Source organism: Paroedura picta, chromosome 3 (genome assembly GCF_049243985.1).
Source record: "Paroedura picta isolate Pp20150507F chromosome 3, Ppicta_v3.0, whole genome shotgun sequence".
Lineage (NCBI taxonomy): Eukaryota > Metazoa > Chordata > Lepidosauria > Squamata > Gekkonidae > Paroedura > Paroedura picta.
The window spans coordinates 17,028,415-17,047,773 of record NC_135371.1 but is presented as its reverse complement, the minus strand read 5'-3'; the positions used below and the strand labels follow the sequence as shown (position 1 = coordinate 17,047,773).

The 19,359-nt window shown below is 45.5% G+C and overlaps 2 protein-coding genes across 13 annotated transcripts in view; one reads left to right on the top strand and one right to left on the bottom strand.

The window, feature by feature from the left end:
* The first annotated feature begins 8,576 nt into the window (after window positions 1-8,576).
* Window positions 8,577-16,936, top strand: PDHB (pyruvate dehydrogenase E1 subunit beta). Its single transcript, XM_077324964.1, has 9 exons — window positions 8,577-8,809; window positions 10,754-10,861; window positions 10,966-11,028; window positions 11,246-11,281; window positions 11,402-11,687; window positions 13,165-13,275; window positions 13,740-13,831; window positions 15,672-15,813; window positions 16,466-16,936. Exons 1-9 carry the CDS (start codon window positions 8,696-8,698, stop codon window positions 16,609-16,611), a joined length of 1,098 nt encoding a protein of 365 aa, XP_077181079.1. The 5' UTR covers window positions 8,577-8,695; the 3' UTR covers window positions 16,612-16,936.
* Window positions 16,937-17,340: 404 nt separating this feature from the next.
* Window positions 17,341-19,359, bottom strand: part of PXK (PX domain containing serine/threonine kinase like) — a 65,143-nt gene continuing 63,124 nt past the window's right edge. For 6 of the 12 annotated variants that reach the window (XM_077324957.1, XM_077324958.1, XM_077324953.1 and 3 more), the window contains one exon: window positions 17,341-18,380. In XM_077324957.1, coding sequence (XP_077181072.1) covers window positions 18,178-18,380 — 203 coding nt within the window. In that variant the 3' untranslated portion in view covers window positions 17,341-18,177. The remainder of the gene's footprint in view (window positions 18,381-19,359) is intronic. The other 6 variants (XM_077324952.1, XM_077324954.1, XM_077324960.1 and 3 more) reach the window with 3 other exon arrangements.

Sequence of the window (19,359 nt, the reverse complement as noted above, 5' to 3'; positions counted from 1 at the left end):
GCAGGGAATCAAACCGGGCTCACCAGATTAGAAGTCCGCACTCCTAACCACTACACCAAGAGCTCCAGTGTTGCAGGCCCAGTGGAACTGTGATAGCTCCAACAGGCCCCTTAGTTCTTCAGGGAGCTCATTCCACCAGGGAGGGGCCAGGACCGAAAAGGCCCCAGCCTGGTCGAGGCCAGCCCAGCATACCTTACTCAGGTCAGGGATTACCATCCTGGGTTCTCTGTCTGTATTAGGGGTGAGCACTTTGGCACGGTTTGGCCACCTTGGTGATCACCAAAGCTGGAGGCGGCCACCAACGTGGTATGGAGAGAAGGGGTGGTGCCCGCATACAAGTGCAGAGCTCTGTGCCTGCACACTGTTGCCAGCTGGTGTGCTGCCGCCGCCCTTCCTCTCCACAGCACTGGCCGCCTCGGGCTTCGGTGATCGTCGAGTTGGCCGAACCATGCCGAAGCATTCTCCCCAAGTCTGTATCAATGAAGAATCTAAAGGTTCCTCCAACAAGGCAAATAATATTTCCCTAGGACAGGTTCTCCTAGCCCTGACTGCTCCTTAGAAGGCCAGATCCTGAAGATGAAACTCAAATACTTTGGCCACCTCACGAGAAGGAAGGACTCTCTGGAGAAGAGCCTAATGCTGGGAGCGATCGAAGGCAAAAGAAGAAGGGGACGACAAAGGTGGCTGGATGGAGTCACTGAAGCAGTCAATGCGAGCTTAAATGGACTCCGGAGAATGGTAGAGGACAGGAAGGCCTGGAGGATCATTGTCCATGGGGTCGCGATGGGTCGGACACGACTTCGCACCTAACAACAACAAGGGCAGGTTCAGGTTGCAGAAAGGCATCAGCATGCTCTGTCCGGGGTCTGAATTTCATGACATACACCTGAGAACTGAGTTCCTAGTGGGAAATTCACAATTGTTTTTATGTATTATTAAAATTATAATATCCTACTATGACTCATGACGGCTTACAAGTTATTGTTAAAACATGGGTTCTACTGATGCCATTCATGGTGCCTGTTGGCGAGGCCAGGTGGGGATTTTGCCTAGCAATGTTTCTGATTGGTCATTAGAGATTTAATTGGTGTTGCAAAATTTTAAAGACATAACTTTGGCCGCAGTTGCCATCATAGTACAAGAATCTTTACTGTATGAGTGAAGGTACACTGGGGCAGCCATTTTATCACTGGCTTCACCTTCTGCAACACCACAGTAGGTCCAAGGGTGCCCACAGGCTCAGAAAGGTTGGGGACAACTTTCAATTTAAAACCGAGAGATTAAAATCCCAGGTAGTCTTGTCTCCCTAAATGATGCCTACAGTATATTAAGCTTGTTAGAAGCCCTGGCAAAAGACGGCCTTGCAGCACTTCCTGAAGATTTCTAAGTAGTTCAGCAGTCAGAGTAGTTCAGCAGTGGAATAGGCTGCCTAAGGAGGTGGTGAGCTCCCCCTCACTGGCAGTCTTCAAGCAAAGGTTGGATACACACTTTTCTTGGATGCTTTAGGATGCTTTAGGCTGATCCTGCGTTGAGCAGGGGGTTGGACTAGATGACCTGCATGGCCCCTTCCAACTCTATGATTCTAATGACCGTGCTTTGTGCACCTTCTCAAGGAGTCTTTACCACAAAGTAGGATCTGTGATGGAAGCAGGATTGGCTGTGGTTGATGCCAGGCAGGCTCCATTAAGTGGAGGGACTGCCAATAGGTGATAGCCTGAAGACCATACCTGGTGCACAAGGACTTATGGGAAGAGACAGTTGTTTAGATATAAAAATCTAATAAATAAACACGTTGGCCCTTGGCCATGAAGGGCTTTCAAGGTCATAACCAGCACTTGAATAGGTCTTAGAATCAAACTTGGCAGCCAATGTTGCTCTTTTGAGATGGGCAAAAAAATTGGCTTGCCCCTAACAGTAAGTAGACATTCTGAATGTGTTGCAATTTCTAGGTTATCTTAAAGGGGCAACTCCATTACAATAATGAGGTTACAAAGACTTGGATCAACATGACCAGATCAGCTAAAACAGAGTTTAGATTGCATTCCTGGCCGCTGCATCAACATGCTTTTCAAATAGCAAGGTTGGGTTAATGAGTCTGCAGAAGCAAACTTCATCCAAGGTGAATCCAATATCTCCAAATCATCCGCCTTCCTGACTAGCACCAATCAGCTTTGTGGATTCAGCTTCTGCTTATTCTGCCCTAGTGACTTGACTAGACTGCATAACCAAGATGGACACATCTGAAGGCTTAGATAATAATGAAATACAGAACTAGGTGTCATCTGCTTATTGATGTCACCCAACCCTGAACCTCCAGACCAGGGGTCCCCAAGGTGCCATGGTACTTGCTGACACCTTTCCTGTGGCCTGCCAAATGTTTTTAGGAAGTGGACAGGGCTTTTGCCCAGCTGGGTTTCTGATTGGGTGTGCAGATTCTTAAAACTGTCGCTTCAGGAGCAGCTGCTAGTATACCACAGGGAATTACACTGTGTGGCTGAAGGTAAGGTATGTATAAGCAAGAACATATTTTAAACAATATTGTTCCAGATGACTCTAGTCAGGCCTGATTCAAATACTGCTGTGCACATAAGAAACCCGAGGTGCCTCCTTAGCTTTTTAATAGATCATTTAACTCCTAAAAACTTCCTTTTTAAGCTTTATATTAAAGTATAACTGTTGCACACTTAATATAACACTATGTTTCATCTTCCATCCATCATTAATATATAGACAGTTAGAGGAGAGCAATTAAATCAGTCCAGGAAAATCTGTTTAATGTCAATGTGATCCCAATCTGAAGATTTAGATATCCATAAAGGCGGGTCACACTTATAGATCATGTGGTAATGATATGTTTCCTTAAAACTACTTTGCCAACTCCAACTCCAGCAGAAAGGAAGGAGGGGGGCCCTCTCTATGAGAAATGAAAGTAAATATAGGAAGAGAGAAAGGAGGAAGGGAAGAAACTAAAAATAGTGAATTAGCAAGATTTTTATTTCAATTTTGTTGTCTTGAATGTTGTCTGAGATTTTCTCTTGTTAGGGGAATAAAGAAAAAAAATCTCAAGGGTGATTCTCAGTTTGAACATGCATAAAATTCCAACCTTGAAGTTTTGCTAATGTTTAAATTGGTGTGATCTTCCTTTGAAAAGTAGTTATGAACTTGACTCTTCTGCAATATTTTCACAAAGAATAATAATAATAGGAAGCAACCCCATCTCAAGATGGGTTCCATTGTCCAGTTTCTGTCCCCTGCAGCCTCTGGGATTTGCCCGGTCACTCACAGCAGCGATCTCCAACCCCCAGGCTGAGAACCGGTACCGGTCTGTGGATCAGTTAGTACCGGGCCGCTGCTCCAGGCTATTGCTAAAAGTGGCCATTAAGGACTGAACAGCCGTCCCTTAAGACTAACCCCCCGGCCGGTCCCCGGTGATAAAAAGGTTGGGCACCACTGCCCTACAGGGTACTTGTAAGAGCACAATTTCAGTATTTCTCCATGGTCCAGATATTCAGGGTCTGACCTGTGTCTGTGTGAAATAGTAAATTCAGAGGGGGAGGGATTTAGAGAAAATATGACCTAGTTTTCCATGGATAGCTTTCAGTTCACAAAAGCATTCGTAAGTGTTTGCCAGAGGAGGGCAATAGCCTGCAGAAGTAAACAACAGACTTCAGGCATGATTGATCACTGCACAGTTTGGTTGCCTTCACGGAACAAATGACTTAAGGATCATAGAGTTGCAAACATACCCACCCACACATTAATTCCCACATTATAGGCCTTCTTCTTCCTTTGATATGCTTATTCCTGCCTTGCCTAGATACTCCATCCTGTGCACATAGTGCACAGAGGCAGCTGTTTGATGAAGAGATACTGTTTGCTCAGACAGCAGATTTTAGGACATAAAGGGCAGCAGAGTAGGAAACTGATCCGAGCCACAGAATACAATCCATCTGTTTTCTTGCACCAATGGAGCTGGAATGAGTACAACTGAAACAAAAGCATTTTCATTACTTTTATTTGTTTGTTTACTAGCAGAAAAGCCTGTTGTACAAAAAATACACCGGGGCTGTGGGAGGACTGCTTGGGTAAAGGGTGCGCACTGGCGGGGACTCCCGCATTGACCTGGGCAGCCCAGTTGAGGCCTGGCGAGGCCAGGGCTGCTTAGGGTAAATACTCTGACAGAGGCAGGCTACCTTCCTACCTCCCCCCAACCTGGGCAGCCCTGCCAAGGCCGTGGCTGCTCAGGGTGGGTGGGAGTGCTGGGCCATGGATAGGGCTGCTCAGGGTGGCTGAAGCACTAGGAGGGCTGCCTCCCTCCCTCCGTCCCTCCCTCCCTCCCTCCCTCTCCCCCTCCCTCTCCCCTGACCCAGGCCCGCAGTCCTAGGTCCTCTCCTCTCCCTTCCAGCTTCTGCTAGTTTCCTGGCTTACCAGTGGGCTGGTTCTTCTTCCACGTGGAAGAATTTGGAGGGGAATGCAGGCAGGAGTGGGACAGCCTACCTGATTGACCAGTTGTTGGATGGGCGGCCAATCAGGTAGGCAATGAGTCCCAACTCCTCCCACCACCCCAGTCAGGCTTTATTTGTGTTACAGATTTATTACATTTATTTATGAGGAACAAGCCACTCAGAGGTTTTTGAGCTAGGTCTGAAACTATCTTTGTTAAACCATAGGAAAACATCAACTGAGTTTGTATTCTAAGGCTCATGAGGACAGAGCTTGAGAACCACAAACTAGTAACACAAGTAACTATATTTGATCCAAAGTTAAATCTAAAAGCAGAAACTATGTGATACTTCTTATTAGGGCCAACTGAAAAACATACGATAGTGTAAGCTTTCATATCAGAACTCATAATTTAGATGGATGTTAAAAGATAATATTTTTTTAAATAGCCAGGCTGACAAAGAATACCAGTGAACATGAAAACTTGCAAACTTTCGAGCTATTTTGTGTGGTCCTACCGCTATTATATCACTTGTGTTTTCAAACCAGCGTCAGCATCACCACCTGGCTATGCTTTTACACAAGTGAAAAGGATCATGAGTACTCTTGAGCCTTACAGGACTGCAATGAATATTATCATTTGCAAACAGGGAATGAATTACAACTGTGCTTCTGTCAACATGTGGGTTTATATTTAGTTAAGCCTCTCCAGTATGGTCTTTCAAATGTGCTCCTTGAGTATACTTTGCACCAGTACACAAATAACTGACTAATAGCTGAGTTAATGAGCCAGTTAGAATAATCCAATCACCGGCTATTTGTGCGCAGTCTTTTAATTACAACCCTCAAAAGTTATTTTAGATTCTTTCTTCTTCCCATTTGTCCCCTTCTCAAAATACAATTCAAAATTTGGCAGATCAGAATCAAATAACCGCTCCTTTCAGTTGGGTGGTGTACAAATATACACATTTTGAAATATTTGTAAAAACTCTAATCAAATTAACTATTTTAGTACATAAGAACTAAGGGAAGAGGTCTCACCAAATCCCATTGTCTTTTCTGATGGGACTTGGTCTAAATGGTTTTTGGTTCATTTATTTATTGGGGCATTTATATGTCTCTTTGCCTTTTGGTACTGTCCATTAGGTTTTAATGGCAAAGATACTGGAGTGGTTTGCCATTTCCTTCTCCAGTGGATCACCTTTTGTCAGAGCTCTCAGATATGACCTGTCCGTCTTGGGTGGCCCTGCACGGCGTAGCTCATAGCTTCACTGAGCTACGCAAGCCCCCTTGCCACAACAAGGCAGCGATCCTTGAAGGCCTGGAGAATCATTGTCCGTGGGGTCGCAATGGGTCGGACACGACTTCGCACCTAACAATAACAACAAAATATGTCTTTTTTCTCTGCAACAGGATGCAGAGTGGCTTACAGAGATTTTCAACTCAAATTACAATGATTTAAACAAGCAAGACAAACAAATATAGCCTGGGAAAGTTGTCATTCACTGAGCTGGCTGTCATAGACCCCAGGATACAGTCCAATAACCCTTCATCTGGAGCTTTAGGTTATATCCAGGTTTAAGTACCTATAGGCAGAGAGAAGAAAATAAAGTGAGTCCAGGCAATTCAGCAGCTTCCAGCATTTTCCCAAATATGTGCATATAGGATTGCTGAAGGGTGCTTTTGTGTCTAAGCTGATGTTGTTTAACACAATACATAAAGGTAAAGGTAAAGGTATCCCCTGTGCAGGTACCGGGTCATGTCTGACCCTTGGGGTGACGCCCTGTAGCGTTTTCTTGGCAGACTCAATACGGGGTGGTTTGCCAGTCCATTCCCCAGTCATTACCATTTACCCCCCAGCAAGCTGGGTACTCATTTTACCAACCTCGGAAGGATGGAAGGCTGAGTCAACCTTGAGCCGGCTGCTGGGGTTGAACTCCCAGCCTCATGGGCAGAGCTTTCAGACTGCACGTCTGCTGCCTTACCACTCTGCGCCACAAGAGGCTCTTAAGGTAATACATAGTCATATCCAAACACAAAAGCTGTATAACACATTTTATTAAGACCCACAAACATTGATGTTATTTCTGACTATTACCATTTACACCCGATTGGTCTGTGATTCAAGGCGAGGAGGGTGGCTCCTTCTTTGGAGATTGACCACTCTGAGCCAAGCCTACCCACAGGCTTTAATCTGGAAAACCCATTATGAAAAAGTTAACTTTATGCACTCTTGTTACCAAGAATGTATTAGTCTGTATGCTATCACAAAACTTCTTGCTCTTGGCAAGCAGTCCTCACTTGTGTAACAAATTCTTTTGCACCACCATTTCAAGCAAGAACTGAAAGGGCATATAAACTCACAGGTGGATCCACAAACCCTCCTTCTTCTCTTGCTGGTGCTTGCCACACAGTCGCACATGTCCTATGAAAGCTGCTACCTTCTTGTGTTCTCATCACAATAGTATGACCCATATCAGCCATGCTTTAAAGCAATTTTTAAAAAATTTAATTGCATCTTCATGAACTCAGGTTAGCTAATTCTATAAGGCTGCAACTCCAAATGAACCCACGTTCTAATGAAACTCGCCTTGACAGCAAAGGACTGCTGAGCCAGAGATAGCAAGAAGTTTCCTTATCAGTTATTTCTAAACTGGCCAGTTGAACAGAGATGGGAAACAGCCTGGAAATTCCTTACAGCCTGGAGTTCCTTATAGAAAAAACAGGAGCATTACACAGAAACGGAACTTCCAGTATTCCACTGAAAATTATGACTGGCTATTATAAGGGCTATTATAGTTGGATCTCAGCAGCCAGCTCAATGTTGACTCAGTCTTCCATCCTTCTGAGGTCGGTAAAATGAGTACCCAGTTTGCTGCTGGGGGGTAAAACGGTAATGACTGGGGAAGGGACTGGCAAACCACCCCGTATTGAGTCTGCCATGAAAACGCTGGAGGGCGTCACCCCAAGGGTCAGACATGACCTGGTGCTTGCACAGGGGATACCTTTACCTTTACCTTTATTATAGGGACATCCCCCCCCCTTTTTCTTCAAATAGCTTATGACAACCCCCAAATTAGCACATTGTTTCTACGGCAAATTGGCAATGGAGGCTCAGAGTGAGTGTGATTTATGACAGTGCTCCAGTATTGTGTAAACAGGAAAAAGTTGTCAAAAGCTGTCTGGGCCTGCACAATATTAATGTAATACATTTTAACCAACACAAAACATGGTGAGACCTTTACAGCTGGTCACAGACTTAGGGAAACCACTTGTGTCCAAAGCATTAAAAAGCAGTGATGGATGAACTGATCTCTTTGCTTGCCACTGCTTTGGATTTCCAGCAGAAACACTTAGAGGTGCTGTTTCAAGCATGTAGTTATGTTGGACTGAAGCAACAGAACCAGGTTTGAGTCCATGGGTATCTTTAAGACCAACGAAGTTTTATTCAAGGTGTTAGCTTTCATGTGCAAGCAACTTCTTAAAGGTGCCACTGGATTTAAAGATGCAGCCAGGGGTGGCCAATCGGTGACTCTCCAGATGTCCATAGATTTCAATTGCCATGAGCCCTTGGACATCTGGAGAGCCAGTTTGGCCACCCCTGCAGTAAGCTATAACTTTCCCCCGTCCCCCTCCTCAAAACCCCCACTGTGGAAGCGAATGCCGACCTCTTAAATGCCAGGACCCAATCCACATAACATTGTAACATGACATCTTTTTTTAGGACCAACCAACCAATTTATTTATTTGTTTAATTGTACAGTCCTATAATTTATTATTTTTATTTTATTTATTTAGATTTATATACCGCCCTCCCCGAAGGCTCAGGGCGGTTTACATTGAACTAATAAACAATGCATGAAACAGTCTATAAACAATAAACAATACATGAAACAGAATATACCAAACAATACACTATGCGATCATTTGGTTATGCCTAACAAAAAGGTGGTTGATGCTTTTGGGATCTGCACGACTGTTAACCGCCCTCTCAAATGGGCCAGCCACTTTCCGGGCATGCGCACTATGCATCCTCCCTAGTCCGTCCAGGAAACGAGGGCGAATCCATCCTGGCGCCAAGAGAAGGGCGGAAGGGAGCCCAGGGCAGCGTCGGGTGGAACTCCCGTCGCTCTAACCGCTGGTCCCGCCCACGCGCTTCCTTTTCCCGCCGGTTGCTAAGCAACGGCAGCACGAGCCGGGGCAGGGCCTCGGGGTTACGCCGAGAGACGCCCGGGTTGAGGGCAGAACCAAGATGGCGGCGGCGGCGTTGAGGGGTTTGTTCCGATGCAGCCAGCTGGGGAGAGCCGGGCGCCTTCCCGGACCCCCGCGGCGGGCCCTGCACGCCTCGGCGCCTGCCGCGGCTCAGGTAAAAAGGAGGCTGGAGCCGGGCTATCCCTTGGGGCGACATCGTGCAGAGGAAAGTGGAGGTCGGGGTCCCCTTGGGGCTCCTGCCGCGCAAGGCGCCGTAGGGGACGTTGCTCTACAGCAGGGGTAGTCAAACTGCGGCCCTTCAGAGGTCCGTGGACTACAATTCCCAGGAGCCCCCTGCCAGCGTTCGCTGGCAGGGGGTCCTGGGAATTGTAGTCCACTGACCTCTGGAGGGCCGCAGTTTGACTACCCCTGCTCTATAGGGTGGGACTCCTCCCTCCGCCTCAGGGTTGGGACTTCTGGCCCTGAAGGGGCAGCCGGGGAGGCCCCGGGCTTGGAGGATACGACGCCGCCCCTCCTTTGGGGGGAACTTGTGTCGAGGGTTCCCGAGAAGCTTCTTTCGGGCTTCACTTGCCCTGTGGAAAAGCGGTTTCTCGGGCTTAGAGCTGGCAGGAGAGGAGCAGTCTGCATGTGAGCAGTTTATCATAGAAGGGACCTCCAGGATCATCTAGTCCAACCCTTTGCAGAATGCAGGACATGCACAGCTGTCTGCCCAGTGGTCCCCAACCTTTTTATCACCGGGAACCACTCAACGCCTTTTACTGAGGCACGGGGGGGGGGGGGGTAGTTTACTCCTCTACTCTCAACCACAGCCCTAACGCTCTCTGATCGCTATGGTAATGTTTAAACATCCCTTCAAAATAAGATACAGACACGCCACAACAATGAAGTGTGTTGTAAAGGGCTGGGGGGGGGGGGATGAAGTAAAGGGCCGGGGCGGGGAGAAGGCGTGCTTTGGGGCCCACCTCCAATTAGTCGAAGGACCACATGTGTTCCGTGGCCCACAGGTTGGGGATCGCTATGCCCACCCACAGTGATCCCAGTTCCATGACCAGATGATAACGCACAGCTTCCCCCGCACCCAATTAAAAATAACAACTAGAATCTTTTGCCGGTCTGGCGTTAAGGAAATTTTCCTTCTGATATCCGAGTGGTGGGCATTTCCCTGGGCATGCAAGAAAGGGCCACAAGAGCCCAGCACTGACGCAGTCCCTTTTGCCTACCCATTCACAATCTGTTGGTTTCAAGGTGCCCTTGGATTCAAACTTGGTTTTGCTCTGTGTCTTGTTTGTAGAAGGCATCCATTAAATCTCTGTGGTATGAGAGCCTTTTGTGGGATCACAGGACTGTTGGCAGAAAACTAACAGTCAAGTAGTCCCTTGTGAAAACACAGGACAACAGTGTAGTTGAAAGGTGTTACACATATATGCTTTCTGTTTTTTTTTGAGCATGTGCTGTGGGAAGATAGAACAATGATGTTACTGTGTGTGGTCTTGTGTCTTGATAATAGATCTCCCAAAATCATGTGTCTGAAAAAAATCTTGGTGCTGTTGATAGCCTAATGTTGATAGCCAAATGTTAGTAGCCAGGAAGAAAGGCATAAAAAGCTTGAGTGGAAGCTCAAAGATCCTTCTCATTCTCGTGAACTTGGTCAGATAAAAAACCTGATGAGCTCTCTTTGAGTCTGTTCCTCCTTGCTGACAAACTTAGCAAAGGAAAAGAGCAAGTCTTGGCCAAATTTGATTGACATGCTGCCCATCTTGCTTCTACTTCAAAGATATGCATTGCTGAAAATGATGGGTAAGTTTCCCACTGTTAAAATAATTAGTGCAAGAACACTTGCTTGAGAGTAAGACACTTGGATAAGACTGGGACAAGATTCTGTGTAGATCTAGCTTCTCTGAGTGTCTTGGAAAACAACTTTACCATTCTCTCCTACCCCTTCTTGTGCTTGTCTAGGACACAGACCCTGTCAAACACTCTTAAGACCAGAGAAGCTTCCTACCTAACTTGCAGCCAAAATATTATCCTAGATGGTATTGTTTCAGTGTCATCACTCTAAACAGTTTGGATTGTGGCCTCAATATTTCTCTTCCAACAGGTGACAGTTCGTGATGCTTTAAATCAGGCCTTGGATGAGGAACTAGAGAGGGATGAGAAAGTTTTCTTGCTTGGGGAGGAAGTGGCTCAGTATGATGGCGCATACAAGGTAAGGGTGCTTAGAAAGGGAAATATAATACTTGGAACAGCAACATGACAACTGAACTCATCCCCCCCCTCTTTTTTTTTTTTTTTTTTTTTTTGCACCTATAGATTAGCAGAGGACTCTGGAAGAAATATGGTGATAAGAGGATAATTGATACTCCTATATCAGAGGTATGCCTACTGATTATGTTTTAATACCTTATCCCAGGGGTAGTCAAACTGCGGCCCTCCAGATGTCCATGGACATCTGGAGGGCCGCAGTTTGACTACCCCTGCCTTATCCTAAGAGGATTTCCCCGCCAATACGTATCATTCAGTGAAACCTCATTTTCAGTCCTTGTGATGCGAAGTCCTCTGTCACATTTTTCTTTCTTTGCTGCTTTTTCAGATGGGATTTACTGGAATTGCTGTAGGTGCTGCTATGGTATGTCGCTTCCTTGACAGTTTTTAAAAGAAAGCATTTTTGTATATCTAAAACAATTCATCCTTGTATTTAAAAAAAATACTAGCGAGAGTTATTAAAACAACTGTTCTATTTTAATAGGCTGGCTTGAGGCCCATTTGCGAATTCATGACCTTCAACTTCTCAATGCAAGCCATTGACCAGATCATAAACTCAGCTGCCAAAACCTACTACATGTCGGCAGGGTTGGTGCCTGTGCCCATTGTCTTCAGGGGTCCCAACGGAGCCTCTGCAGGAGTAGCAGCCCAGCATTCGCAGTGTTTTGCAGCCTGGTACGGGCACTGTCCTGGACTGAAAGTGGTGAGTCCGTGGAGTGCAGAGGATGCAAAAGGTCTCCTTAAATCTTCGATCCGGGATGATAATCCAGGTGAATGAAGCTCTGACATCTCTGTGTGTGTGTAGTGCTAAGGTGTTAGCTTCTTGGGTAGTTTCTGCAGCTCAGTAGCCTTTCACAGGTATCCCTGTCTTGTGGAATGTGCATTGTGTGTAAACGGCTCTGGGTTTGAGTGAGAAACAAGTGCAGTATCACACTACCATTGTCTTGATAAGATCCATTCATTCCACTGTGATTTCTTTTGCCCGAACCAGAGTGGGACTAAGTTGTTACTATTGGCCAGATAGTGTAATGCAGTGGTCCCCAACCTTTTTATCACTGGGGACCGGTCAACGCTTGACAATTTTACTGAGGCCCGGGGGGAGGTGGTCTTTTGCCGAGAGACGTCGCCACTGCCGCTTGAACCCCTACTGCACTTGCTTTCCTGCCGGCACCCCTGACTTCCCGCCACCCGCTGGGGGGCGCTGCCACAGCAGCAGCTGTAAAGTGCCATGCTGAGGAGGAACCCCAGCCATGGCGGCCTCTGGAGAGCACCAAATGTGAGCCGGCAGCAAAGTGGCAGGGCAGCCCCCGAGGCAGAAGTCAGGGAGGAGGACGAGGAGCCGTAGCCCGGTACCAACTGATCCACAGACTGGTCTCCGGACCGGGGGTTGGGGACCACTGGTGTAATGGAATGTTTTATTTAAGAGGTAGGCTTTTTAGAAACCAATTAGACAATTTTAATTAGACTAACTACTCCTCTGAACTGCTAGGAATTCCAACTGTTCATGTTATCATTTCATGGCTTTATCAGCTCACCTTTAATACATGTCAAGTGACTGCATAACGTTGATACTAAATTGAATCTGAGCTGCAGGAGCTAGAACCACTCACACATTTCCTTATACTGTAAATCTGGGTGTAATGAGATTGGTCCATCAATAAAGGATTTTCAGGGCTTTGGGATACATGTACCCCCGAATCCAAATTTCTGGGACTACCATAAGTTGTGCATTTGGCATGAGCTAACACATTCTCCCTTGCCACCTTTTAACCTGCTTTTCAACAACATACTTTTTTACTTTTGGTTTTGTTCCATAATACCAAACTGAGATCCTCCATACCAAACTGAGTCAAGTATGAAGCAGGAGGCTATGGTTAACTCTACTAATGTAATTTTGAATTATGAAAAAGCAGCTGCAACAGGATCTGTTTAGTGTTGGGGCTGTGGCTTGAGGATAGGATTAAGCTCTTCTCCCTCCCCAAGCTATGTTGCCTGTAGAAATCATTATCTTCTGAGCCACTTTTAGAAAGAAGCCAGTAAGAAAACAAACATGACATTTTATAATGTATGTCTGTTTTCCCTATTGGAGCTAATAGCTGTGGAGGAAAAGGTGCAGGAGGGTAACAGTTACATTCACCCCATACCATGGTGCTGATCCAGCATCCTCCCCACTGCTAATTTGCACATATATGATTTCTCACTCATGTGAGTAATTTAATCAGAAAATCCCAATTCTCTTATTTATAGTTGTAATGCTGGAAAATGAACTGATGTATGGCGTTCCCTTTGACATGTCTGAGGAAGCTCTGTCGAAGGACTTCGTCATTCCTATTGGAAAGGCTAAGGTAGAAAAACAAGGTAAGCCCCACGAGCCACGTACACTGTGATGGCTGGCTGTTTTGAGAAAGTCTTCCCTCTTTTTGTAGTAGAGTAGATGCATTTTAAAAGGCCCAAGCCGTCTGAAAACATACATTCTAGCTGTTCCGCTCTGGAAGCGTGGACGTCTGCAGATGCCAGGCTTTAATAAGAATGTTTTGTTCCCTCAGCACCAAGGGGGAATTTGTTCAGTTTTGCTTGGTGATCTGCCATGGCAGATGGGACTTTGAGCCAGTTGGTTCACTATGTATGTGTACCCTTTGCCTGGACTCAGCACAAGATCACACAGTTTTAAAAAAGGAAAAAAGAAATTTGAATAACATGTAATTTTTAAACAAAAACACCCTTGTGCATGGGTGGCAGCCAATACCCAATCTTTAACTTCTATGAACAGGGCTGAAATATCTGCATCCTGGTATTAACATCATCGGGACGTTCTGTTTCAGGAACCCACCTTACCTTAGTGGCTCATTCTCGATCCGTGGGCCACTGTATGGAAGCAGCTGCTGTTCTTGCCAAAGACGGGGTGGAATGTGAGGTATGTTGTCCTTTCACGGCATAACCCACAGTGATGAAAGCTATCCTAGAACTACTTTTGTATAGTAACATTTCAATGAATGCTTCATGCAGCCAACATAAGTCGGTGTTAGAACAATTTAGTCACAGGTGATGATTTGGGAGGAGGGCGCCCTTAATTGCTTCTTGTATGAGGCAATAACTTTTTTCTCTGGAGGCTAGGGGATCTGTGTCCAGCACTCAACTTGTTTCTGAATAATGCCAAATTTTGGACCATTTCCCACTCTGTCTAGACTGTATAAATTGTATTAGGATTAAGCAAGTGTCTCTTAAGGATTGGCTTCATGGGAAAAGGGTAATGTCCACCAGTTTCCCCCCTTCCTGCTGGATGTCTCCCATCACAATTTTAAAGAGAAGTGTGGGGTGAGGAGCATTTTGTTCCACTGACAAAAGGGCCTTGGAGTGAACAATTTAGACCAGGTCCACCTTTAGGCTTTCAGTGGCCAGTCACTTAGTCAAAAACTGATGCTGCCGAATACTACATTAGCTTTTTTTTCCTTGAGTATGGCACAAATTTTGATTTGTCTCGTGGTTCCTACCCATCCCTAGAGCTACTGCTTGCTTAAAAGAAGTCAATTTTATATATTTATATATAAATTATTAGCAAGAAAGCCCATTTCGCAACCAGGAATACAGTGTGCGCTAGGACCCAAGGGACACCAACAGGTGCAGATCTCACTCCCCCCCTCCCTCCTGTCACAGCAGGAGCTATAGCAGGTAATGAGGGCTGGTTTGCAGTATGGCAGGGCTCTCTGTGTCTCTCTCTCACATGCTGGCTCCTGCAGCGTCTGAAAGCAAAGTGGCTAGCATCCAGGGAGGGAGCTGTAGGTGCAGGGCCAATCAGTTGTCCCTATTCCAACTCGGACAGCCAGGACCATCCCCAGGGCTGTTTCACAAGGATATATAAAGTATAAAGTATATATTAAGTAGATATGTACTATATACTTATATCTTGCATACTTTGTGGGTAGAGAACCAGCATCCCATCCCAACTATTATGAACCCTATTCAATCTCCCCTCCCCCATACATATGCAACCATCTCCTTTTTGAGACCACAGCTCACTGCCACATGCTTTGAATAGCTTCACAGCCATAAATACTGTTGCAGAAAAGAAGGAATTCAACTCCCTACAGCAGGGGTAGTCAAACTGCGGCCCTCCAGATGTCTACGGACTAAAATTCCCATGAGCCCCTGCCAGCGAATGCTGGCAGGGGCTCGTGGGAATTGTAGTCCGTGGACATCTGGAGGGCCGCAGTTTCTCTACCCCTGCCCTACAGCTATGGGTGGCATTTGTTTTTAAAAGGCTTTGGTTCTCAGCATGTTTATTCTGCAGCAGCAGCTTTGCACTTGCTGTTCAGCTGGTTCCCATTGCCCTGGCAAGACTTGAGTGAGAGGACAAAGGCTTTGTATACCTATGATACAGCATGTCTGAGAAAGCTGCTTTGTTTTCCCCACTCCCCAAGGGGAAACAAATGCACTGATTATACAACTCTTCTAAGAGCCTCTTGTGGCGCAGAGTGGTAAGGCAGCCGCCTGAAAGCTTTGCTCATGAGGTTGGGAGTTCGATCCCAGCAGCCGGCTCAAGGTTGACTCAGCCTTCCATCCTTCCGAGGTCGGTAAAATGAGTACCCAGCTTGCTGCTGGGGGGTAAACGGTCATGACTGGGGAAGGCACTCGCAAACCACCCCGTATTGAGTCTGCCATGAAAACGCTAGAGGGCGTCACCCCAAGGGTCAGACATGACTCGGTGCTTGCACAGGGGATACCTTTATACAACTCTTCTGCTCTCTCTCCTCTAGGTAGTAAATCTTCGCACCATTAGACCAATGGATATTGATACCGTCGAAGCCAGTGTTGTGAAGACAAATCATCTTGTAACAGTGGAAGGGGGCTGGCCTCAGTTTGGAGTTGGAGCGGAGATATGTGCCAGGATTATGGAAGGTATTTTGGGTGTCCTTAAAGTGGCTGCTTGGCTAAGCCTGTGTTTTTTTAGGCTAAGTGGGGAGTAGGAAGTTACATATCAAAGGAAATGGTATTGCAGCTGTGGTATTTCTCTAGATCATTGACAGGAAAGCAAAATCCCTGTAATCCCCCTTTCCTGTAAATATCCTGCGCATATCATAGGCTATCAGCTGCTGTAGGAAGGAGCCATCTCATAGTTTCAAGTAGGGGAAATCTTTCATTACACCTTTTGCTCTCTAGATTCCAAACGCCACTTGTCCTTTAATGTTAGTGGGGTTTCTAACAAATCCTAAATTGCAGACAGTATTTCTAACCATGGATTAAATTGTGGAGAACAGCAATAGAGGAAGCACCTGAGTTCATGAATGTTGTTGTTTTACATAAGTTTAAGACAACAAAGATTTCCCATCTACCTTCTGGTGCCTGAAGCTGGAGTGAAATCTTCACTGGGTGAGACTTTGAGCTGGTGTGTGAATGCTCAGCTCAATATGTGTGTCCCTTTTTAGTTGGGTGATAAACACCACAGCTGTACTATAGGTAGAAGACCCAATGCTTTTTTTCTTCTGCCCCTGGGCTTCTCATAACCGCACTACCTAGAGGAGCGAATCTTGACATTTTGTTCTGCTTCCAGGTCCTGCTTTCAACCACTTGGACGCTCCAGTTGTCCGTGTCACTGGTGCAGACGTCCCCATGCCTTACGCAAAGACTCTGGAGGAAAACTGCATACCTCAAGTCAAGGATATAATATTGGCAGTGAAGAAAACACTAAATCTGTAGGATTTGTGTATATATTTTAAGTGCTTGTTCTGGACTTAAGTCCTTAAAAATATTTATGGAGTGCATTGTTATTATATTGCAGGCTGGAGATGGGCTGGGAGCGGGGAGATGCCTAGTCTGTTACAGGGCCTCCTGCAAAGGGAGAATCTACAGACTCAACTTTTTGAAATTTGCACTTTTACGTGAAGAAAATTCATTGTATGACAATATTCTTGTTTATCATTGCACAACTGAATCAGTCTCATTCTAAGTGACATCCCTAAATATATAGCAGGCTACTCATTTTGTAAGCTATGAAGCATAAAATAAAGGCCATTAACAGAAACAGTTGTCCAAAATTGGTGTACACTTTACTGGGGGGGGGGGAATCGGAGAGACAGCGTGAACTGTAGCTGCTGAATTCTAATGATCCCATTTCAAAAGTATCATGAACATTCTAGATGAAGAATGAGGTTTTAATGTAATGCGTGTGCTGGGCAAACCGGCTCTCCAGATGTCCATGGACTACAGTTACCATGAGCTCCTGCTAGCATGGTGCTGGCAGGGGCTCATGGTAACTGTAGTCCATGGACATCTGGAGAGCCACAGTTGGGCCAGCCCTGAAGATTTTGGTACTGCACTTGCCATTTTTAGACAAGTAGAATTCCAGAACTTAAAAGGCGTTCGTGTTTCATTGCTACGTGACTGCGACAATGCATAGAGCTGCTGCATCATTCCTCTTAAGACCAATGAAACTCCATTGACGTTTATTTTAATAAAAATATGACTGAGTATATCACAGGTTACATGAACTCCTATACACAATGACATTCTCTGCATAGTAACACACACTGATGTATACTTGACTTTAAAAATGGATTCCCAACAATCCTTTAAAGTGCAATTTAAGGGTTTGAGTAAAACCAGAACGGACATTTTTATTATATAGCTCCCTCTATTCCCAGCTCAAAACAAAAAAAATCTGTCTTGTAAAATTTTGGTTTGGTGGAAATCCCGCTGTGCCCACATTTGGAATAAATGCAGAATGGCTCGATACCAAACTTAATTCCAGAGCTGCACATTCTTTTAAGTCTTGTCACTGTAAAAGGGGAATTCAACAGTATTAAGAGTATAGTCTATTGGCTAACAATACATTGTAGGAGAGAAGCAGTTTTCTTATCAGTGTTATAAAACTCTCAGATTAAGTGGATTTTGGAACAGCTAAACTCAAACGCTTCAGGCATCAATATGCCCGTTTAGACTTTTAAAAGCCCTTAAAAACCAGGGCCAAGATGAACAACTTATTTCTATTCAATCAGAAGGAAATTTACTGCCTACCCAAAACAGTAATCCCCAAAAAGAGTTCCTTTAAACTGGAATTGACACTTTTGACATCGCTCCCCTCCCCCGATGCAATCTGCAGTAGTGTTGCTACTCACTGAAAAAGATTTGTCTAGAAAAAGCTTGAAATGGCTCTAAACAAGCAGCTGTAAAAAGAAACCACAAGGCTGTGGTTGGATAAAATCTTCAGAGAAATCTGTTCCTGGAACACACAAATTATATCCATGGGGGGGGGTGTAAACAGTTTCAGCTGATTTTAGGAGCACTGTAGTCAGATGTTTCAGTTTTCTTCAAGGCTCCTTTCTGAAAATTTTGGATGGAACTGAGTAAGGCGCCCCGGCTTGTGCTGTTAACAGGCTGTGAGTCAGACTGCACTGGCACGTCCAAATTGGGAGGAGGGGGAGGAGCTGCTGGTGGCGGAGGAGGTGAAGGAATTGTTGAGGCCCCTGCTAAGGAGAAAAACACACCAGTTAAGACTCAACTCTGAAATAGCTGCAGCTGGGCTGAGAAATGGGCCAAATCGTACAGCAAAGAAAAATTGTGACGGAAGTAATCATGCAACATAAGGGAGCCAATGGGGTTTGTTTTCATTAATAAAGCAGCAGGCCAATGAGCGGAGGATGAGTACATACGCAGGCAAGGCATAGGACCATGTTGCTAACCCTCACGATTGCACAGAGCTAGAGAAAGAAAAGAGCTGGGATTCTCATTCCAGGGCAGTCTGAGCTGCAGGCTGACCACAGGAAACTCGCATGCAAGCTGGAAGGCCAAATGCTCAAGAGTTTAAACACGCAGGACAAGAGACGACAAGATGGACACGAGCTTGTTTAAAAGATGTCAGCCTTTCAGACTTGGACCAAGTGAAGCAGCACAGCAGGAGGGGCCCTACTCTTTATCATCAAGAGCTCAAAAGCCAGTACACTCCGCTGGAAACTTAGTAAAAACTCTTAATATTGTAGTGCAATAAGTGAAAGCTGATAGCAGTGTCCCATATATAAGATGACCACTAAATTTTCTTTATTGCGGTAAAGAAAAAAAAAACATGCACTCCCATTACATGACATTTACACCTGCTGGCAGCTGGTCCAAAGTGCATGTTGGATGTGCAGGAATCACATCCAAGAAGGTGGTGTGTACATGTTCCCGTATTCATGCAAGAAAGTGATCCTCTTCCACCTCCAAATGGCTTCAAGCATACATGCACAGACTATCTTCAGGCATAACAGATCATGCTTTGCTGTTTTGGGGAGGGGTCTTCAGAGTCTCTCCCCTTGCTCAGGGATCTAAGATGAACAGCAGCCTGCTGTGCAACAAGCTATATGTGCATGCCGTGACGGTCGTTCCCTTGCTTACAAAGCACAAACCACAAAAGAACAAACCACAGCTGGTCATTTCTTCTCCTTCAGATATGACAAACCATGATTCGTT